This window comes from Akebia trifoliata, chromosome 6, assembly GCF_017979445.1.
Source record: "Akebia trifoliata isolate Shusen 1 chromosome 6, ASM1797944v1, whole genome shotgun sequence".
In the NCBI taxonomy this organism is placed as follows: domain Eukaryota; kingdom Viridiplantae; phylum Streptophyta; class Magnoliopsida; order Ranunculales; family Lardizabalaceae; genus Akebia; species Akebia trifoliata.
Genome location: NC_141380.1, coordinates 7,639,553 through 7,663,389, shown reverse-complemented (window position 1 = coordinate 7,663,389; position 23,837 = coordinate 7,639,553). Strand labels below are relative to the sequence as shown.

The 23,837-nt window shown below is 33.2% G+C and overlaps 1 protein-coding gene across 7 annotated transcripts; it reads left to right on the top strand.

Annotated features, from left to right (window-relative positions):
• The first annotated feature begins 6,202 nt into the window (after positions 1–6,202).
• On the top strand, positions 6,203–23,095 carry LOC147400015 (uncharacterized). Of its 7 annotated transcripts, none has more exons than XR_015179165.1 (10): positions 10,441–10,693; positions 14,967–15,227; positions 15,330–15,439; positions 17,432–17,506; positions 19,371–19,520; positions 19,940–20,013; positions 20,150–20,268; positions 20,454–20,537; positions 20,998–21,471; positions 21,574–22,098. XR_015179165.1 is itself a non-coding variant. In XM_086445606.1 (10 exons), exons 4-9 carry the CDS (start codon positions 17,500–17,502, stop codon positions 21,089–21,091), a joined length of 528 nt encoding a protein of 175 aa, XP_086301732.1. In that variant the 5' UTR covers positions 10,442–10,693; positions 14,967–15,227; positions 15,330–15,439; positions 17,432–17,499; the 3' UTR covers positions 21,092–21,096; positions 22,689–23,095. The 7 variants fall into 7 exon arrangements, 6 of the variants coding, with proteins under 6 accessions (XP_086301733.1, XP_086301735.1, XP_086301737.1 ...); XM_086445606.1 differs by lacking the exon at positions 21,574–22,098 and adding an exon at positions 22,689–23,095 and having other exon boundaries at positions 10,442–10,693; positions 20,998–21,096; XM_086445607.1 differs by lacking the exons at positions 10,441–10,693; positions 14,967–15,227; positions 21,574–22,098 and adding exons at positions 6,203–6,455; positions 22,689–23,095 and having other exon boundaries at positions 20,998–21,096.
• Positions 23,096–23,837: the final 742 nt, after the last annotated feature.

The window sequence follows — 23,837 nt, the reverse complement described above, 5'->3', positions numbered from 1 at the left end:
CACAACACAAGATATACGTGGTTTGGTCAAAGAATTGACCTACGTCCACGAGCGAAAAACGACGATTCCACTATATTTCCCAAAGAAGAACTAGGTTACAATTTCTCTCTCGTATATCTCACACCACCCTTTCAGGTTTCATCTCTTACCCTTTATTTACTTAGGGTTACAAAGAGCTTAAACAGGTCGGATCCAAAACCAAACCAAATGGCCCAATATTTTGCCAATTAGATGAGTCATGCGGGTCATTAACAGATCATCAAAAGATCTGGTTTGAATCCACGACAATCTCATATACAAGAATAGAATACATAACCCAACACTCGACAATATAATATCAAAACTCAACGACTAGTGAAAATCCAACTCACAGAAGGTACAAAAACTTTGATTTTCACTAATCATCAATGTTTGATGTTAGATTGTCATGCCTCAATGATAATTGGTAATCATGGGCTTGATGCCATAGGACATTTTTCAACTCAGAAAATAAAATAAAAAGTTGAATTTTCATTAGTCATCGAAACTCGACAATAATAAGTAAGCATCAAGGCTCGATGCTATAAAACATTTTGCAACTCAAATAAGTTACAAAACTAGGACTGTGTTCTGTCAACTCTTAGATTTAGCTAAGGTATTCTTCCTATTAAATATATGGGCCTTCCTTTATTCTCAACTAGATTATCTCATTCCCTTTATCAACCTCTAATTGATAGAGATTCTAAGAGAGTTGAGGTCGGAAAGTGAATATTTTGTCCTATGCGGATAGGTTAGAATTAATCAAACCCAATCTTTCCAATTTTCAAATCTATTGGTCTGCATCTTTTGATATTTCAGTAAGTGCTTTAAAACAAATTGAGAATATTATGAATAATTTTTTTTAGAGTGGTCATTCACTTGTCCGTTCTATTCATCCTATTAATTGGGCTAAGATGTGCAAGCCTTTTGACAAAGAGGGTCTTGGAATTCGAAGGCTTAGGGATACAAACAAAATTGGCATGGCTAAACTTTATTAGAGAATGGTGGACAATGATATTGTTTGGGCTACATGGATGAGGGATAGATAAGTGGCAAATGGAGATATTTGGGGGTGTCAAGCTCCGAATAATGCATCTTGGGCTTGGAGAGGGATTTTGAAAGCGAGAGATTGTTGATATGTGTGGCTTATATTGAGTAGAACATGTATATAAAGAAATAACTCTCCTCTTTCCACTCTGGTTTCACGCCGGCATCTACTAAAAATATATGTTTGCCATGGACAAATTTTGTAGGTTAGGGGTGCGGGGGCAACGCCCCCACGATATGGTATAAGGGTATTATTGGAATTTTCAAATAACTATTGTACAACTAGGGTTTATTATAAATTCTTATGATGTAACTCTAATTTGACATATATTGAAAATTCAGTTTCTCGTTTTTGTGGATGTAGGCACATCGCCGAATCACGTTAAAATCTGTGTGTTTGTTTCTATTTCTTTCTAGTTTCTTTTTCGTATTATTCATCATTATTGCCGCATATAGCACAATAGAGTCTTTGTTAGAAAACATATCCAGATCTTAGTTGGAAATGGAGAAAATACATTAATATGGAGAGATCCTTTGATGGATGAAGCGAGTATTATAACGAGATTTGGCAATCGAATTATTAATCAATTCGATAGTCAGCTAAATGCAAAAGTACAAGATTTCGTTTTGGATAGCAGTTGCGCTTTTCCAAAGACTGTATAATCATCGTATGAGAGCAGTTATAAAATTGATAAATTCTAAACCCGTCCCCAAGAGGTTGATGAAAGATAAGATCATTTGGGGCCTAAATCCTAGTGGTAAGTTTCCCACAAATTAAGTCAGCTTATTTGTCATTGTTTGAAGGTAATGGTTCAGTGGGTTTGAGGCAAATCATTTGGAGTAAAAAAATATTCCTAGATTCTCATTCATTGCTTGACTTGCTATGCAAAGGAAGCTTTCTACAGTTGAAATCTGAATAAAAGAGGGTTCCAATGAGTGTCTCGTTGCCAATTGTGCTTCATAAATTAATAGACAAACAATCACTTGTTCTTTGGTTGTTAGTTTACAAGATGGATTTGGAATCAATGCTTGAGGAGATTCGGTATTATTAGGGAGGGATCTGGGACAGTTATTGAAGAACTTCTAGTGATTAATAGCATTCGTCTTCCAAGGAAACATATTACTCAAATGTTGTTTACAATTTTTTGCGCAGTTATTTAGTTCAGCTGGAAAGAGAGGAAGAAAAGATTATTTGAGAAAAAAATTTCTCCCAAGGCAGTAGTGCTGAAACAAGTGGGAGAGGTTATTAAAAATCACTTCAATGGCATCATCTTTGATGATGACACATCATCAATTAGTGCCCAAATCCTTCAGAATTGGAGCTGTTGTTTTTCCATCGTCATTCCACCAAAAAAAACATTTGTTTTGGAAATCACCAGAGGAAAATGTTGTCAAGATCAACATGGATGGCTCAAGGTCTTTGAATGGTTCGGGGTTTGGCTTCATAAGAAGAAATAATTGTAGTGCTATTCCATTCGCAGGATGGAGTAATTCTATAGAAGATGACATTATTATGATCAAACTTCAAGCAATAGTGGAGGTTATGAAATACACAAGATTGAGATATATTACAAATATCCTGATGTCGTCAGATTCTCTCTATTCGATCGGAAGCATAATGAATGAAATAGAACCATCGTGAAAATATCTAGAGATTTTGTTGGACATTACAATCCTTCGAGGTACATTCGCAACATGTTCGTTTGAGTTCTTTTGAAGAGAAACAAATCAGGCTGCAGATTTTTTAGCATAATTGGGTTCTTTTGCGGAGCACTTTATTGTTATTGAAGATATAGAAAATATTCCTCAAGAGCTTTTGAGCATTGTTAAGGAAGATTTAATCTGTCATTACACTCGGTAGTAGTGTTTTCAGGGTGGAGTCCCTTCAACTCTAGCTTATCAATAATAATAAAACTTAACAAAAAACTTGGACTTTTATTAGTCCTTAAGGCCGCTCGACACTCTAAGATATTGGTTATCATTCCTCGAACCTTAACTAGTGCTTGTTAAGGAGTTCCAATGTTAACCTAAACTCAAAAATGATAAAAGAGAAAGACACTTTTGTGTGTGTGTGGTCTCGAGGCTTGTGGGGGAGATCCTTTGAGCCATAGACCAAAAATGGCATGGAGAGAAAAACTCTTTGGCTTGATCAACTGTAACAAAGGGAGGGAGAAATTAATAAATAAATAAACTTTGTTTTCAAAGTTAAGAAAAAATTATATATAACTATATTTTGATCAAAACTTATAGGTCGTTATTGTAGCATTTCATCATATTTTGAGCATTACTTTAAAATCTATCCATTTTTTTAACTATACTATTCATGTGATGTTTTTTTATAAAATCCAAGAAATAATCAATAATGGTGTGCCAATAGCAACACGCTGATTAATACTCATTCTTATACTTTTGCCTTCCCATTGAACTAGAACTGGCCCTCTCTAAAACATTGTTCATTCTCCAAAATACCATATATTCGCTTAAAAAGTTGAAAAGAAAAATGAACAAAAGTGGTATTTAAATTATGTTTCATGAAAAGAAAAAGGTCAAAAATGACATTTATTATAATAAAAAAAATAGAATAAAATGGGTATTTAAAATGTAGGAATATTTATTTAGAGAGGTCCTCTCAAATTTCTCTTGATCTCTATATTTGGAAACTTGAACAGTGATTTAGATGAGGTTTCTCTAAAGCGTCATGCTCTCCCACAATGGATCATGGGAGAAAATCATGTGAATGGTTCGATTTTAAACACACATTGCTTGATGCAGATTACAGATATAAAAATGAATAGTAATAATAAACTTTGGTAAGCAAATGTTGATCCACGGGGACAACGACCGATTCAAAACTTCTTTCGACTTAAAACCAATGAAAATTTTAATAACCAATTTAAAGCAGAGTTTGGAGAAATTATAACTAAGAAAGAGTGAAATTAAAACAACAATTGAAATGCAATGTAAAGATTAGAGGGATCAAATCCACCCTTGCAAGCTATCTCAATATCAGGACAGATCTATTTCTAACTCAATTCACACAACAAAGCTCTTGTTCGTGAATCGGAATGTAAATCGATTAATTCTTTAGGTGAACCAAAAATATATGTGAATCATTAACTAAGATGAGATTATCAGATTTATGTCCCAAGTTTGTCATTGAGTATGATTAAACTTGATCATATCTAAGCACGAATCATCAAAATTAGAACAATAGATATAAATTGGATAATCTCAATCTCAAGAGTCTTCACAAAAGCACAATTAAAATAGAAGCAATAGAACTGATTCTACAAGATTAAGATAAATTCGCTCCGACTTCATTGACCTATTTATGGAGTGTCTAACCGATCATTGCGAGGAACAAATTGCAATAAAGTAAAATAAAAAAAGAGTAGAGTAAAAAAGAGAATGAGAATTTCTTTGTTGCTCTTCGATTTCAAAGCTTGAAAGTATGATCAAAACTACACTTGGATTACAAGAAGAAAGAAAGGAGAAAAGAATAAGAGAGGGTTCTTTAGCTCTTACTCTACAAGAACTCTCTTTCTCACAAAAATAGAAAATTACAGAGTGGAATTAGAAAGAAAGGAGAGGGGCCCCTTCCTTTGGGACAATCCCTCAATTTATAGAATTTTCTTTCAGGCTTCCGGGTCATATCCGCACTAGTTTATTCAAGAAAGATCCATCACTATAACAAACAAAAAGCTTAGAAGCTTCAGCACAAATCTCAAGGCAATTCTCCCTAGGATCACCGTGGACGCAATGACGTGGCGGATTTTTGCTCCAAGTTTTGGGTGGCTGATCCTCATTAACTCAAGCATTGTAATGAAAATTATTCTATTTCCATTTGTCTCCGAATTTAGCCTTTTTACCTGTAATAAATAGAAATTCTTTTAGTTATCAATAATTTGAAATTTTTAAATGATTTGTTTTTACTTGAGGACAATATCAATCAAGTGTGGATAATCTCTATGTAATTATGGTCCCAGAAATGACTTTTCGGGACCTGATCACACATCGCAAGCTTATTTGCCATGTCACAACATTCTTTTCCCCATGGTTTCAAAACTAGTCTAAGTAAAATTTGGTAGAATCAACTGGAGTTTTAAATATTTAAATTAAAATAATAATTATTTTTTTCAAAATTTAAATACATGTTATCGCAATTAGGGGTGTTAATAGGTACCCATTTAACCGGAACCGAATACCCCGGTTCCAGATCCTTTTTTATTGGAACCAATTAGAGCCGGGTCTAAAATGGAACCGAACCAATAGGAATTAAAACCGCTAGGTTCAATCTAATGGGTACCCGCGGGTACCCGGAACTTATTTATTTTGTCATTTCTTTCCATACTACAGATGATTTAATGTATTTTTTATTGAAAAAATAAATGCATATTATATAAAATTCTTCAATTTTTCATATAAATTATTGATTTAAACTTAAAATGGGTTACTCTTCTAAAAAATTATTACTTTTAACAAAGATAAATTTTTATTTTTGAAAAAAATAATTAATTTGAATCTTAATTATAACAAATTATAACTAAATTAACAATTTTATTGATAATATGGTAATTTTTTGAAAAGAAATTTTGTTTATAATGATTTGAAATACTTGTTTTTTTTTCATTCGATTCTTGAGAACTAGAACCAATGGGTACCCGTGATTTTTGGTGATTCCTATTTTGATTCCATTTATTTTGGAATCGGACCTAAAATCGACAAGAACTACAACCAATTTAATATAATGATTATGGTTATAAGTTTCTTAGGGTCGATTGATTGCGCTTCTAAACGCAGTTTTACTAGCGTTTGCGTTAAAAAATTGCGTTTTATGAAAGTTTGCGTGCTTGATATCGCTTCTAGATGCTGCGTTTTGAAGTTGTAAACGCAAATATGAGAAAAAAAAACGGTGATTCGAAAAGCGCAGCAGCTTCGCACAATTGTGTTTTAAAGCGTCTAAGTGAAATGACGAAATTACCCTCGTCATTTATCAAATTTACACGGTCAGTCCGCGATAAAATTTTGACTGTTTTCGATCCTTGTCACACACTCTCTCTCTCTCTCATCGATTTCGACAGCAACGGCGACCCACCTCGACGACGACGATTAATTTTCCGAACGTAACCCATAGAAGACAACGACGTTGTCTTGGTTAAACTGAAATCCATCGACGACGACGGTTAACCGCAAGCCATTCGAAACCCATTTATCGTAGAACCTAAATACGGCGAAGACAGCGATGTCGATCGACGCCATTGACGACTCCGAGTCCGATCGACACCATTGAAGACGACGATTCGAAATCCAAGCGAACTCAATCTCTCCGTTTGCTCCTTTTCCGATCGACGACTTTCGATTCATTCGCACAGCAGCTTCTAACAAGACCTGTGAGCTCTCTCTCTCTCTCTCTCTATCATGGATTTCGATTTTTGACGAAATTGCAACTTGAAGGTTCGATTAACAGAAAACTTTCTGTTAGGGTTTTTCTAATTTCCAATTTCTTGTTAGATTTTTATTAAAAAATTATAATAGAAAAAATAAATATTCACCAATTGATCGAGTTAGAAATTGTTGCTTATTTTTGTTGTTTATTTTTATTCACCATTGATGGGGTCAGAAATATTCACCAATAATCATGTCTATTGCTTATTTTTATTGAAGGTTGGATTAACATAAATTACTGCTTATTTTGTTCAAAAACAAGGATAGAAATTGAGGACAATGGCATTTTGATCATTCTCTATTAGTCTCTCAAAGAAGACCAAAGTCTAATATGTAGTAGTATGTCATTAGCTTGAAAACTCAAGGGTATCTCAATTATGTAAATTTAAACAACGTTCTCAAATTTACACTAAAAAAATATCATGCATTTAAGATTGTTTTTTGCTCTACGGGCAGATGTTAGGAGTGATCCTCTTCACTATATCGGCGCATTATGACATTTTATCATCAATGCATAGTATAATGGTCTTTTAAAAGGATTTACTGGGGTGGGTATTCTTCCATTCCAAATTGTGGATGCTTTTGTGTTCATTTTTAGGGCCATTTATGAACAATTAAAATGTTCAAGATGTAAATTATGATCATCGTAAATTTATGGGTGGTCAATGAAAACAAATATAGGATATATTTTCGGATCTCTGATATTGTGTGATGTGTATATCGAATTTTTTTCGAGAACATAATCAATCGGAACCATCTTTTGAACTATTGATCAATGGGTATTATGGGAATAAGAGAAAATCAAATCGGTTTGAGACAATAGTAGACGAGATTTTTCAAGGTAAAGTATGTTTTCATAACTGTAAGGTGATGAATCTGTTTGTTCTAATAGACATATACAAATTAGATGACCACATCCCCGAGGATTGGAGAAGGATGACACCGAGTCCATAATGCAAAGTTAGCAAACATATTTCCCTAAAAAATAAAATCTCACTTATATATATATATATTGATAGATGAGTCTATGAAATCTAACATTCTGTAGGTTGATTTAAAAGAAGTCTACTTAAAAATGTTACACAAAACTTTGACATTCCGTCACTCTGATAAGTATCATCATCTTTATGATAGATATATTCACCATAGCGTGTGTTACAAATAAGGACTCGAAGATTATAAGTGAAAAGCCATCAAAGATGATAGTGCGCAACTCACACTATATGAAATGTGAACTCTGTCGAATTTACAACTACCTTGAGTGTTGAAATACAATCATACAATTAGGAAGGAGTTCGAACATCACCACTAGAAAGTAAGATCATGGACTAGGGAATCCACAAAACATTTTAAGACTTCCCACATGTATTGTAGAGATCTTTTTCGAATCATCTTCACCTAGAACTTTTTGTTGCAATGGTGTATCCTTTAAAATTGCTTTGATTTAGGGCATTAGTGTGATATTTGTCAAAGGACCTTCGACTCCCAAATTTTTATACTTTGGATATAGGTTTTAGATGGATGAAAAGTCAAAAGTCATATGTCATAAGGTTTCCTTCCTCATTTATGATCCTTGCCTTTCCATAATTAACTGTCCTATCCTAGATGATTGATTCTTCGTGATTTATAGTATATAATAATATCCATTCCTTGAATTCTTGTGAATAGTTAAGGAAGGAGTTGATCCTAGAAAAAATATTGTTAAATGGATCGTCCACATCTAAAAATTATATTTACGTTGAATGCTTCCTCTCTAAATGGACTTTCCCATTTAGAGAACTAGTCACTAGTTGAACATCTACAAATTGAGTAGGATGATAGCCGACTAGGTAACGACCCTAATTTGATCATCAATATTACATCTAATATTGACACGTGTAGGACTAGGATTAAATCCCATTTTATCTTATGTATGTATGATTGTGGGTTTTTTTTTGGAGAGTAGCCTTCTAATATTGCATGAAAGTAACTACCATCTCTTTGTCTCTCTGTGAATTGGCTTCGATAAATTTTAAAATTAGTTACGTGCAAATAACTTGTGATTGTTCAGTCTCATTTGTTGATTGTTAGTTCAAAACATAAGCGTTGGTCCTAGTTCAATAGTAATTGAAATGAAAATGTATATAATATATATATATATATATATATATATATGTTTTTATTTATTTCAGTTTTACTTATTATATTAACTATGATTATTATGTTTAAATGATGTCAGAATTTAAATTAGATGTTATGTGGATGTGTTATGTATATACGATGTAATGTGGATGTGTTACGTTCAATGTGAATTTTGGATTGTGTATTATGTAGGTATTTTATTTATCAGGAAAATTTCATATGTCCATTTTTTATAAAGAGATGCTGCCGAAATTTATATAGAATTATAAATTTTTCTATAATTTTTTTTATAATTATAGATATTTTAAAATTAAAATAATAATTATTTTAATTTTTATATAATTTTATTATTTTTATATATTTTTTTGTGTAATTATATATTTATAGGGGTATTCTAGTCATTTTCAATGCATTCTAGGTGCATTATCAACCTTAAGGGTATTTTGGTCATTTTACTTTAATACAGCAGATTCTTAAAGCTGTATCAAGCAATAATTACCAGATTCTGACAGTACAGCACTTTTAGAAAGTTCTATCAAGCAAGCTTTTCAGTGTTTCAGATTCTCACAGCAAATTCTAACAGCAGATTCTGACAACAGAAGCTGAATCAATCAGGCTCGTAGGAATCGACCCATTGACATCCCTAATCGCAATAAAATATAAATTTATATATAAACATCTTCTAATCTATCCTATTTTATAAAAAAATAAAAAATTATAATTATTTTCATATAAATAATCGTAAATCAAGTTAGATGATTTATCTCATCTGAGATGAGTTGACTCATTTGAGACAACTCGGTGTCTTCCATGAACAAGATGTGACGTCAAACTAAGTTTTAAAATCATTCTTCTCTTTCGATTCTTGTCAGTTTCGGGTCCAACTCCAAAATAAATGGAACTGAAATCGTCAAAAATAACGGGTAGCCATTAATTCTTATTCTCAAGAGTCGAATGAGAAAAAATATATTTCAAATCATTATAAAAAAAAATTTCCTTTCAAAAATTAATATATTATCAATAAAATTATTAACTTAATTATAATTTGTTATACTAAAGATACAAATTAATATATAAAAAATTCAAAAATTAAAATTTATCTTAATTAAAAATAATAAATTTTTAAAAGATAACTCATTTTAAGCTCCAATCAATAATTTATATGAAAAATTGAAGAATTTTATATAACATAGATTTATTTTAAAATTAAAAAAATAACTTAAATTATATATAGTATTAAAAAAATTTTGACAAAATAAATTGGTTCCAGATACCCAACGATATCCATTGGATAGAACCTAACGATTCTAACTCTTATTGATTTGATTCTATTTTAGACTTGATTCTAATCGATTTCAATAAAAAGGAAATCGGAATCAAGATTTTCGATTTTGGTTAAATGGGTACCCATTGACACCCCTATTCTTCTCCCTCGAATTTATACCCCCGAAAAAAACACCAATTTGATTTGGGTTTCTCTCTCCCAAACATAGTTTCAATTCTTGATAATTTGTTTTGTTCGTGGACAAGACCGAGTCTTCTCATCTCGGACAAATCATCCCAATCTATAAAGAGACCATCAATTTTTTTTCTTTCAGAAAATTAGACTAACGAATTTCTTTCTCTTAAGGGCCTATTTGGATTGACTTCTCTACTTCAAACTTTTGCGGGAGTTAGAAATAGTTACTCCTTCGTTTGAACATTCGATGCTTTGGAAAAATAATCTTTTGAAAGAGTTAAAATAGTACTTTTACAAGAGATGCCGAAATTAGTGATCCATAATTTCGTTTATGCGAAGAGCAATTTTTCCATCAATTCCAATATTACCCTCAACCCATTATCGTTTTTTTTCTTACCCAAAACTCAAAACCAGAAACAGGGAGTCTTTCGTTTCGAACCCTCGAGATCAGATCTCACTCCTTCCGGAAGAATCTCCTCCCTCTTGCGACTACGGCTGCGATTTTTCCGCAAAAACATACCCTTCTCTCTCGCTGTTTGTGGAGTAATAGTGCTCTTTATCCCTGCTAAAAGATACCCTTAAAGTTCTGATCTTTGAAACCAGGTATTTTTGGTACTTTTTTGAGCTTTTTTTCTCTCTACTTTTAAGTGGTTTTGTGTTTCTCTTGATGGGTTTGCATCTCTTTACCTTCTTCTATTTTCCCCTTTTTTATTTTTTTCCTGAATTGTTTTTTTTTATCCATCATGTTTAAATCTTGATTATATGCTTTGGTTTGGTTTGATCCTCTTTCTTTTATACTATTTGGCTTTTCCTGTATGTTGAGAGATTTGGGGAACCTGCATTTGTTAATGTAAAAATCTTGTTTTGGGAAGCAAAACCTTCGGTTTATTATCAGGGTCTGTATATTCCTCTTATTTTTCCTGTAAAAAATGTTTTTTTTTTTCTAAGTAGGTTATAGGATTATCCATGTTTGCTGATGAAAGTTTCCATACCCAAGTAGGTTTCAGTTCTCTTTCTTCTTAGGAACAACAATGGTGTTTCAATGGGTTTTTTTTTTTCTTTCTCCTTGATTCAAAAGATTGTGTGGGTTTGGACTTTGGGTTGGAATTTGTAACTCCCTTGTATCAATTTCGTCTCCTCTATTATATGGCAAACTTCCAACAGTTACAATTCCCATAACTCCTAATTCCCAAATTTGTTGGAGATTCAATGCTCCCATGCCATCCAAGGCTTTCTTGTGGTGATTGATGCCTAAATTCCATGTCAGGTACCCTGACCAATTCGAAGTGGTCTACACTTTAATGTCTGATGTTTTTTCTCTATCTCAACCACATTGTGGCAACTAATGCCAGCATTACGTGTTGGGTACACTATCAATGACTTCGAATCCAAGACAAAGATGACTTCATCCAAGAAGAGTAAATAGGAGCTCAATTGAATCTATAGAGTTTTGTTTATTTTGATCAAAATAATTTTAATTTTTTAATAATAAATCAGATGCAATGGATGACCTCAACCATCAGATTGCATTACCATGTGCTTGATGGAGTTCCATGAAGAAGTCAACTAATCAGATGGATCATAATTCAAGTAATCTATTTTTTTTTCTTTTTTGGCCTTTTGGGTTATATTCCATCTTGTTTATATGCAACAAAACTTCAAAAGTTAAACCACATTCTTCAATTTTTATTTTTAATTCTTTTACTTTCTAGTTGTTTTTGGTTGTTCTTTATTCTTGGTGATAATGCTTGCTTTTGGTTGGCCTAAAATATGATTAATACTCTTATTATTCCATTTGACAATTTAATAACATGTGATGATGTTTGTGGGTTCTTATATCAATAAACTCAGCTTGACATAAAATAAATAGATGTTTTTCATTGAGATATTATGGTCTTTGATAGTTGTAATGTTTTTTATTAGGTAATTGTATGTATTGTAAAATATGTTATTCTTACTAGAATATAGTTGACCATGATATACAGTAGGCAATGATCAGTTATGGATGCAGATTTTTTCTTTATATAGTTTTATGTACGATGACTCAAGTTTTATTATATGATAGCTGTCATGCTTTTATACAGGTTTTATTTTTCATATGTCCAATATTTAGGGGAGGTTGTGTCGATTTTTTTTTTTAAAAGAAGTATATTTTGAATTTAAAATAATGTTATAATGTTTTTATTGAATAAAAACAGTAACTGTTACTATTTTGGAGCATGAGTTGTTGAGTTATAATGTTAAAAACAATAATTGTTACATATAAGGCCATTCTGGTCATTTTAACAGAATCCAGAATAGTTCCTAAATACAAAACTCTGTCAGAAGTACTTTTGAAAGTACTTCTCAGAATCTGCATCCAAACGTACAACACATATCTAGCTACTTTAAACAGTACTTCAAAAAGTACTTCTAGGAGTACTTATATTTTAAGCACTTTTGGCTTTTGTATCCACACGGCCCCTAAGTTCCTGTTTGGATTGACTTCTCTAAGTGTTTTTGGCTCTGGCGGGGAGTCAGAAGCGCGTACTCTGTCGTTTGGATATCCAATGCTTTGAAAGAACAATTTTTTAAAAGAGTCAAAATATTGCTTTTATGAGAAGTATCGAAATTGGTGCTTCTCAATTTCGTTTTTGCGGAGAGCCTTTTTTGCGTCAAATTATTTGGTGCGGTTCCAATATTACCCTCAAAAGTAAACACTCTTTATCATTTTTTTTTTACCCTAACCAGACAAAACATAAATAGAGAGAGAGAGAGAGAGGAGTCTCTCGTTTGGAACCTCGACGGAACCTTGGAGAGTAGATCTCTCTCCCTCCGACAGCGTCTTCTCCCTCGGGCGACCGTGGTAGCGAGTTCTCCCTTCTTCCATTACTGTGGCGGCGAGTTCTCTGAGGTTTGGATCATATGTTTTGATTAATAGTAACTCAAAATAACCCTCTTCGTATTCTCTCGGTCTCTGCAAAAAAAAAAAATGATGCGAATACACCTCACATACAACAAAACACAATACAAAACAAAGATAACAAAGAAAGTTGAGAAACCCATTTAACTTTTGTGTTTTAATGCTACTCAGTCCTCAATCATCTCTCTAAAAGGATTTAAATTCTCTCTCTCTCTCTCTCTGCTACTTTAAAGAAGAACTCAGTTTCTTGAATTATTGAGATCGTTCAAAATGAGTCCAAAATTGATTTTTGGTTATTTTTTTTTTTCCTTTCCATCAACACTATTTCTTAGGGTTGATTGGTAATAAAAATGCAATCTTTTACTGTAATGTTTTTATTTATTTATTATTATTATTATTTGATTGTAGACTCAAGATGCATGGTTTGTGCACAATTAATCTTTGTATATTTTTTTTGCAATTTGATCTGTTTGAGTACAATCATATATTTTTTCCCTAAACATCAAGCAGAGAAGCAGAAATTCAAAATGAACTGGGTTGTCTCTTTTTTCTTTTTAAATATATCTAAATTTGAGTTTTCTTGATTGATGCTCATTTTTTGGTTTGGTAGAATTGTTTAGGATTCTATGATGGACTTACAAGATAAGAAGTCAAATAATTTGAATGACAGAGATGATAATTTGAAGTTGGACAGTGAGAGGAAAAGAGAGAATTGTTTAGAATTATGTGATGGACTTCCAATGCAATCTTATTTCCATTTTCATAAACTCAAAATCAATGATTCTATTTTGTGCCTTTAAAAAATGTTGAGTTAATTTGGCAAAAAATATATTTAGGGAAGTGTATAGATTGTAAAATGTATTTGTTTAAGAGAAAAAAAAAAAGGAAAAAATAAAAAGCTTATGGGCATGTGCATTTTCCTCTTGAACCAAGCAATTGTAAAATTTTGCATTGTTTTCTGGAGCTGATACCAAGCATATGAGCTGTAAAAGGTAGTAAAAGATTGTAATTATGAAATGCTGTAAGTGCAAAGTTTTGCATTTTACAATCTTTTACGATGAACCGAGCAGGGCCTAGTTTTTTCAAACTCATTTACTATGAGAATTTTTATCTTTTGGGAATTTGGGTCTGAACATATCCTTAGATTGATTTATGTATGAGATTTGAATTATAGTTCAATTTGATTTTTGGTTTTCTTTATTGCTCTCGAACCAGAAACTTCACCCCTAATTTCTATAGATATTTAAGCTTGAATTTTTTTTAGGTTGCTATGTCACATTTGGTAGGATGGAGAGAATTTCATTTTAGGTTTCTTGGGTAGGATGGATGCCAAGTTCTATTTCATCTAGATACTTTCATTGTAATTTAGTTACTAATTGTAAGAATAGGATATGCTATGTGGGTAATTTTATTCATTTGTTTTTAATTTTTATGTAATGCAATGGAACCTTCAGTTAGAATATTTATTTATTTGTGTTGAGTTTAGTCCTAGCTAAAGCTATAAACAAAGCTTATGATTGACGTGATATAATTATATAATTTTATGACTTAAAAGTTACTATTAACTGAATAATTTATATTTTTGGGTAAGTTCAGTTTGATTATACTATATGAACATCTTTGTTTATTAGTATGACGATCACATGTATATTATGTTGATGGATGTTTTTTTTTTCATTTTACATATGTTAGTGTGATTATTACATATGGTTTTATGTATGATGATACAAGTTTTATTATATAATAGCTGTCATGTTTTTATACAAGTTTTATTTTCATATGTCCAATATTAAGGGAAGGTTTTGTCAAATTTTTTTTAAAATAAGAATAAGTATATTTTGAGTTTAAAATGATATTATAATGTTTTTATTTAATAAAAACAGTAAGTTATTTTTTTTTTTAGCATAAGTTGTTGAGTTATAATGTTAAAAACAATAATTATTACATATAAGGGCATTCTGGTCATTTTAACAGAATCCAGAATAGTTTCCAAACGCAAAACTCTGTGAGAAGTACTTCTGGCAGTACTTCTCAGAACCTGCATCCAAACGTACAACACGTATCCAGCTACTTTAGACAGTACTTCGAAAAATACTTCTGGAAGTACTTATGTTTTAAGTACTTCTGGCTCTTGTATCCACACGGGCCCTAACTGAGTAGCAGCCCTAATAAGGACTTCTCCGCGTGGCGAATGTCGATCAAGCTCCGATCCTCAACTCAGACGAAGATCGGAAGGTCTCTCTCTCTCTCTCTCTCTCTCTCTCTCTCTCTCTCTCTCTCTCTCACAATTCGTTTCTTAGATTTTGGGCTTAATTTTAATGGGTTTCCTTTGTGTAGGTTTTTAGGATACTTTTGAATATTTCGGTAGAATTCACAGCAGAAGAGCTTGAGACTGCTTTGATTAAACCAAACAGCCTTTGGATGGCATACGTATACCTCTCTTAAAGGTTAGTAAAGAAAAGTTCTTATTTTCATGTCAAAGTTGGGGTTTTGTTGATAGTGGGGAATTAAAGTTCATGCATTAAAGGAAATGTTCTTAATTTATAATAATTTTCATGGATTTGATCTTTTGCAAGGTTGGTTTTACGTTTGAATTCTTATATACTTAGTTTTATGCGAATGGAAAATCAGATTCTCATAAAGACCAACAATTGTAACTGTGGTAACATTGGGTTGGCTTTCTTTTGTTCCATTTTATTTCCATGCATCTGAAGTAGATTCTTTTGAAAAGTTCTATGTTTTCCATTGGCGGGATGTAGTTCAAATACATTTTTTTTTCGTATGCTTATAAAGTAGATTTTTATTTCCAAGTTTTATTTGCGGCTGAAAGTTTGGTGTTCATTTTAAGTCTGACTCCTGCAAATGGCTTTTACAATTCGAGTTGTATACCAATATCTTCATATATCTAAAAGACTAACACTGTAATTGTAAATTCACTAAGTTTTTTTTTTTAACTTTATTTTGCATTTAGATCCAGAGTTCCCATGTTCACATGATGAATGAATTGATATTACTGAATTAACTGTTGAAAAAATAAAAGTATCATGGCTTGTCTCTTGTTGCGTATATTGGATACAACTATCCAATTTTCACTTGATTTTGCATTGAGAGGATCACTGTGGGTCCATTGATATTCCTTTCTTGGATGTCACGCATGTTATTGGTGTTTTTGAGGACTTAGTTTTTCTTTATAGTATCATCGGTGTCGCAGTTGCTGTTTTCGGGTGCAATACTTTGTTGGGTGCTCTATCTAAAAGTAACCATGTAAGTAATCTTAATAAATGAAAGAGTACAAAGGTACTCTCTCTCTCTCTCTCAACATTTCTTTCCTTCTCCCTCTCGCCACCCACCAAGATGGAAGCTTGTTGTCCATTGGCTTCAACCCATGCATCTCGACACCTGTATTGTATGGAGCCATCTTTGTGTGTGTGGGTTGGGGGGGGGGTTAGACATTTGGGTTGGACCCAAAAAGTGTGTTTGTTGGATTGGTCACAGCTTAATGCTTGGTTGGAGTTTGCCACAAGCATCTCCCCATTCTGGTTGAAAGGAACCCCACAAAATGTTGTCCTACTTCCTTCAGATTTCCTATACTTCTGAATTCTGCATAAAATAATTGTAGTAACAAGAGAACTCCACCCCAACAAATGGATATTTCAAGTTACCAAGAATCAAACTTTTCCCACGATTTCTGGCCAACTATTTGACAAAATGCCTCAGGGACAGTTTTTCAGTCACAACACTCACTCTTGAACCTCCATATTTTGTAGATCACTGTTGACTCATCATCCTCAAAGCCTTATCCCAAAGACTTGGGATAAGTAAGACCACAAATTTCTCTCCCTCTAATCATCAAAAAAATTAATTCAAATGATTTTATGTTGTACAAGAAGAAAAATGGCAACAATGAACAATTCTATAAAAATATTGGCAAACTTTTGTTATCCTATATAAATAATTTTCTATGGGTTTTAACTATTTGGTAATAATTCTTTTTCAATGATTTGTTTAAAAGGTTTTTAGCATGATCATTTCTAGAAACACAATCAATTCTAATGAGAATGATTACCAATTGGCGGAGTACAAATAGAAGTAGCTCCATCAGGTCACATCACTTCTTGCCCTACTAAGAATGAGAGGATTGCATTCTAAAAATGATCCTGCAACTGACTTCAAGCCCTGTTACTTCATTGGAGAGTAACCTCAATACTTCATGTTAACAGGGAACCCGGTTTATTTTCATTTTTCTCTATTTTTTTACCACCATTACACTTCTTATTTGCTGATGCACTTCCTCTATCTTTTGAATCCTAAACCTTTCAATCTTAAAATTTTACTAATTAGGGTTTAAACTAGTGTTTTTTATCACATTCAGATTTCTTTTTTTTTTTTTTTTTTTTATAGAATTAAGTGCCTAATTTCAGTCTTTTATTGCTTTTCAGGTTTTGGTCGTCTCATTGGGGCAATTTTCTGTTATAGCTGCTGATAAGCAAAGGATCAGAGAGCAACAATGGATGGTATTGCAGAGCTTTTTTTTGCTTTCTATGATCTAAAATTTGATGTTGGAGTTATGAGTTATAATATCATGTGCATTCTTGGGTTCTTAGCTTCTGTATGATGGGTATTTCTTTTTAAAATTCGAAAGACAAATCTCAACTCCTCAGAGGAAATGGAAAGAGAGGGATTCGGACCCTTGATACGAATAACTCGCACAACAGATTAGCAATCCGCCGCTTTAGTCCATTCAGCCATCTCTCCCAATCAAAAAAGGATAATTACTATGTTACGCGTGAAGTAAGGAACGGTTATTTTGTTGAAATATATCAGACTAATATCTCAGAATGATGTGTTTCTTAGGCCCTCCATGGAAGCTTAATTTTATTTTCCTTTGACAATGGTTCTTGAAAAGAAATTTCAACTGTTTTGAATTCTAAGCATCCATGTGGGAATGTTTAATTTCTTATCTATGGGGTTCCTTCTTCCAGCCATGTATATTTTCTTTTTCTTGGAAATTTAGTTGTTTCTCATTGGGTTGCTTAGTTTGTAGAAAAAAGAATTATTGGACTATACGTTAAGGAGAAGCCATCATGATCTAATGAGCTTTGAATACTTAATGACCCATAACCCAAAATGCCACATGTCAAAACTTTCTTTTTGGGACCACTGTCCCCATGAATTTTGGTCACCTCTTTATGAACCTACACACCAAAAATCATCATGGCTGGTGATTTTTATTCGAAGGTGATATGTATTCGTAAGATTTTAGAGCATTTTTTTCAACGTGGAAAAGGCCTAGGGGTAAAATAAATATGGCTTTCAAGTCCATATTGGAAAATGCTCTTACCCAATAGCTAGAATAAGCAATCATACTGATTTTTGGTGTGTAGGTTCAAAGGTGGGGGTCAAACATTCGTTAGTTAAGTGGACTTGAACCAAGGTACAAAATCTTGTTTCAGTTTGTATCGGCCGAGAAGTTTCAGATTTTCAACATTCCGAGACGAAATGTGTCTGGAATCGATACATTCATAGGTTTCGTCATTTTTTGTATATTGCTTGGATATCCATAATCGTATTGTATCATGTTCTTTCTATATCTGTTTCAAGTTAGACACGATGGCATGCCCCTGACCTCGATCTCCCCTTGAAGACTGAGTTATGTGGACATAACCCCTTCATGTTTCTGTAAATAGTTGAGATACCCCCTGAATAATCCAATGGATGAAGTGCTCCTGTACCTTAGTCCCCTCTAAAAGACCTCTTCAAATATCAGAATTAATCTCTCTCTCTCTCTCTCTCTTCTTCTTTTTGGGGTGGGTAAGATGGACCATTACATCAAAGTTGCATTGCAATACGTCAACCAACTGAGCTATGGATCCAAGCGTAACAGTGTCCTAATTTGAATTTAATTTATAAGCTTCTTTAATTCTGGATTGAATTTTCCATTGAAATCTTTACCTTGAAATATTTTTTAATGTGGGTAATTTGTTATGGAGAAGTGTTTTCAAGAGTCTAAAGAAGTTACATGTTGTAAATAAACCTGATTGTGAATGTCAGTGTGTCTCAATAATTTGTTTTTTTTTTCAGTTATTTTATATGTTTAATTTGTTTTTCTCTAAAACTTTAAATGGATACATTAAACTGTATTTGGATGGCACCCACAAAATAAATTTTCTTTTTTTGAATGCGTTGAGAATATGTTTACTTTGGAAGTGCTAAATTCCTTATACTTCTAGGAAGTTTCATCATAATCTCATGCATTATAGTTTTATTCCGAGTTTATCATTGGTTTTATAACAAAAAATTAAACTAAAACGAAAGAGCTTCGAATGAATAAATTGATTTTTAATTCTGGGTTATTTTCTTCTTTTTCATGGGCTTCAGTTGATTCAGAGCCAACTATGGAGGAAACAATCCTGGTCGGTGATGACCTTATGATGGGGCCGCCATCACCTTTAATCCCCCCGGAAATTGCATCTCACGTACTTGAAGGCGTTGAGTTATGTGATGGAATTTTGAGGAATTTGTTTTTCTGTAAGTGTTACTTATATTAATCATCAGTAAGTTAAGTTATTTCATTTTTGTTTCTTTAAGAGTAACATTAAAAATAGTCTATATAACATGTTAGCTTGATTTAGAATAAGATTGGACAAAACTAAGGTTCCTGCAGTATGACTGTTGATGTGTTAGATGGAGTGGCATGGTCACATGTGGCAAAATCATCAATGGGTTAGACTAAATTACTAGATTGTCTAAGTTAAAACCAACCCTGTACGCCTAATTTACAGTCAAACTGTTCAAGGATTGGTTAGCCAACCCAAATTCTTTGGGATAAGGGTTTATTGTTCTGTTAGAGGACTTATATTACTGTCTATCCAAAGGGGACTTTAGGCATTCCCTATAAGTTACTAATTGGATGGAATGATGAGAGTGATTGTAGCACTTTGTCGTAGGTTTGCAAATTAATGACATTGAACCATTTTGTCAAGATGAGATTGCTTTGTACCGACAGTGTGCTGAAAAACGGGTGAGATGATTTTCTTTTTTCTTTTTTTCTGGTTGTCCTATTTATATCTTTATTTAAAAATGGAGATCTCTGGCGCATGCCTCTGTTGACATGGCCCATCAATCATCTTGTTTGTGTTTGAGAATTCAAATTGTAGGATAAAGAACTACGGCAACGGCTTCAAGATAGTGAGCATAAATTGGGTCTAGCAATGCCTTTAGATGAAGCAAAGGATAGATCTGCTAAACTTCAATCAGAAGTCACATCATTGGAGAGGTATTTACGTTCAAGTATTACATGTCTAATGATATGAGGCAGACGGCAAATTTTATTTTTTGACATGGTTGGTTGTTAAAACCGAAGTCTTTTACTCCTCAGTGTCTCTTATATGTGAAGTTATTGATTCACTCTTCAACTGGTTCAGATTCTCATTAGTGGTTGTCGAACCTTATCTTCTATAGGCACTTAATTCTTGCAAGTGGAATTGGAGGCATGGAGGGTTTTCGTCAGAGATGGAGTTTGCATGGTCGCCTGGAAGACACTAAGTATTGCTTACACTTGTGTCCTTATCAGTTTTTTGTTGAATAGGAATGGAATTTAAGTGTGGAAGTGTTTTGTGTTTTAGTCCATATATTGTCCATGTAGCACCGATGCAGGATGGTTCTAGACCATTCGGTCAGTGGGCCTCCTCTTGTATTCGTCACTAATGTGATTCTCAAAATAAAAGATCAATTAGGTGTGGTGCAGTGCATGAATGATCTTGGAGTCCCACCTTCAACTCTTCTTCTACGTGTGATTAAGGGATGAGGAAGCATGAAGCACCACTAAATATCACCACCCAAGAGTTTTGCATGAAATCATGTTTAGTAGAGATACCATCTTTTAATTGCTCTTTGAAAAGTACAAACTTTGATGCCTTGTGATTGATCTTAGGACTTTGATCCTTCACTTTGTGATTGGTTTATTATCTGTCATCTTTATGCTTTTTTTTTTATTTCTGTGTAGAAAACGTTTGGAGTCCTTGAACCAGGGAATGGAGAAAAGGCAGAAGGAAGAGCCAGCAAAAGGTTCAACTACCAAGAGATGGTTATTTTGGTAAACAAGGTATGTTTGCGTCTTTCCAAGTCTTTTTACAGACTTCCACTCTAACATCAGCACAACATAGCGTAAAGTATAACTTCTAACAAAGATAAGCTGGTCCTGGGGTTATTTTGGGATAATTCAGCTTCTTTTGGGGAAGTTTTAAAGCCCCAATCATCTTAGAAAAGACGACTACATGAAGTGGAAGTGTTGGTTCGATTGTAAGGCTTTATATGTGTCAAAGTACATTATTCAGTGTTTGCACAATTGTGCACGTGTCTGGTGATAAGGTTTTGCCCACATTGGGAACAACCAATGAATAATATTCCAGAGAAGTGTCAGGCACCACCCACTGATGTTTAGAAGTTCTTTTGGCACACCAAACTTCGATTGCCTTATGTAAGCATTACATTTATCTATGCATAATTATATAATGATTCAAGCTTAACTTTGTGGCTTCTTAATTTTGGAACTACTGACCATCCTTGATCAATCATCTAGTGGTTGGTAAGATGGACAAGAGCACGCCTCAGGAAGCAGAGGTCTTGAGTTCGAATCCTCCCTTAGTGGCCACCCCTGGAGGGAGGGGACTGCACATGCCCCAATTATTAGTCAGGAGCTCTAAGAGGTCCGGATAACTCGGTTCCTCAACAAAAAAAAAAAATTTCCTTTCCTGGTAGTAATTGTTATTACGCCAGGTTTCTGTCAAAGCTACCAGGTTTCCGCCAAAGCTACATGTATAATTTCTTATAAAGGGTACTTTTACTTTGCAAAACAAGCAATCATAAACAATTAAATGAGAATAAATGGAAAATTACTTGGAAGCTTGAGAGTCAAGAATTTGGAGCAAAAAGTGCCTATGACGAATTCGTTGACCAATAAGGATCATCTTTCGGAAACAGTATATCATGTATTCGTTTTGCAACATTCGCTACCACAGCCCATTAATGATACTGAAATTATCCCCAAAAGTCTTACCCGCAACAAATATGCCCCCCACCCCCACAAAAAACAAAAAAATCAACAGTATATTTTCGATCTTTCTTTTTTCTTTTTCTTCCTTTTTTATTCTTTGAATTTCTTCATTCCCCTTGCAGCAAACAGATGCTGTTCTCATACAATTCCATTATCCATTACAAGGTGCAAAACCTGCAATATCTTTGAATCTCCTCCAAGTTATTTTCTGAAGGTTGTTGAGTTGGGTTTCTTCTTCTCTGTCTTCCATTTTCACTGAAACATTCTTGTTTCATTTTCAGAGTAAAGATGTCCCTATCTCAATTTTTTAGACACTCTCCAATGCCAAAATTACAAGAAAAAGATTGTGAAGTCTCTATTATGTGGAGTAGGATTTCCTAATTGTATGGGGGGCTCTGTAATGAATCAATAAAAAAGAGTTCTTTTTTAGGAGATTATGCTTTATGGCTTGTGCATATATTAGTTTGCGTTATGTGGCTGAGCATTGTTATTAACATATGAACTATACTACTATAAATATAAAAATATTTAAACTTCGGAAATTGTACGATAAAAAAAACACATGGTCTTAATAATGTTTTTTTGTTTTTTTTTTACTTTTTCTGTCTCCAATCACTGATTATGCCTCCTCAACTTCACAGGTAATTTGAAAGACATGAGAAAATCGCAACCACCTCAAGTAATGGAACCTCTAGAGCCGAAACATGGTTAAGTGCGCTATGTGGACGAAAGAAAGAATTTCATGCGTAAGCCAATATTTTTCAATAGTAACAAGGATTTGCATATCTTGCACAAAAATTTTCTATTGTTCATCCATTTGCCTACATTTTCATTAGCGTGTGCAATTGGCAAGTCTTTCATTAGTAGGTCAAAACAGTTTAGATTGATGATGAAATCAAAATTTGTTCGAGCGGGTATGTATTGGAAGTGATTCATTTGATCCTCAACCTATATATCATAAAAGAGATTATATCGGATTATGTGACACATTGTGCCTTTTTGTAAGTTAAAATCACATTATATATAGGAATCTATTTTGTTCTTCCAATATTCTTTCCCAAGTAAGATGTACCAGCTTTTCTCCCTTATCTTTTTCTCCATCTGGGTATATGCTTGCAAATGTTCTCTCTTTTGATGGAAAATTGGAACTTTAGTTGTTAAAGTTGCCATCACAACTATTGATCCATCGTTGAACCTGCTTGCATAGGTTACTCACTTTCTCTTTCATTTGGGCGGCCATTTTTTTTTGCAACAAGTGATCGTAAATGTTCCAGAGGTTTTATTTTATTTTTTATTTTGTCTTTCAACATTGTTCTGAAAAAGAAAATTTGTTTAGTTTACTCTGAAGTCTGAATAATGAATATAAAAAAATTGCTAGAAAACAATGCAATTTATTGTGCATTTGCTTGAAAATAATTTTCTCAAATATCATGATTTTAGTTTTTAAAAAAATTGCAGGAACATATATATCATGTTTTTTCTTACTATGTTCAAACACCAGCATACATGCTCTTTGGAAATCAATTCAAGCATACACAAAGGTTATAAATCATAGATTTCGCATTGAATCACATTCAATATTGGACTATTTGATATGTCACAAATAGAATACTCAGAGAAGCAAAGTTGGAAACCCCTGGTGGACCTACACACTGAAAAGCACATTGATTGGTGATTTATGGCTATTAGATTCAATCATTTTTCTCTCATCAAACATTAATCAGTCTTTACCGAAGAAAGGTGCCAACTTAGCCAAGTTAGTAAGGCTTTAGCCGTGTTGATCCCACACT

Coding starts and splice junctions, on each gene's coding strand:
- LOC147400015 (XM_086445609.1), top strand. Junction 19,521..19,939: donor TTTGAGGAATTTGTTTTTCT/GTAAGTGTTACT, acceptor ACTTTGTCGTAG/GTTTGCAAATTAATGACATT. Junction 20,538..20,997: donor GGTCGCCTGGAAGACACTAA/GTATTGCTTACA, acceptor ATTTCTGTGTAG/AAAACGTTTGGAGTCCTTGA.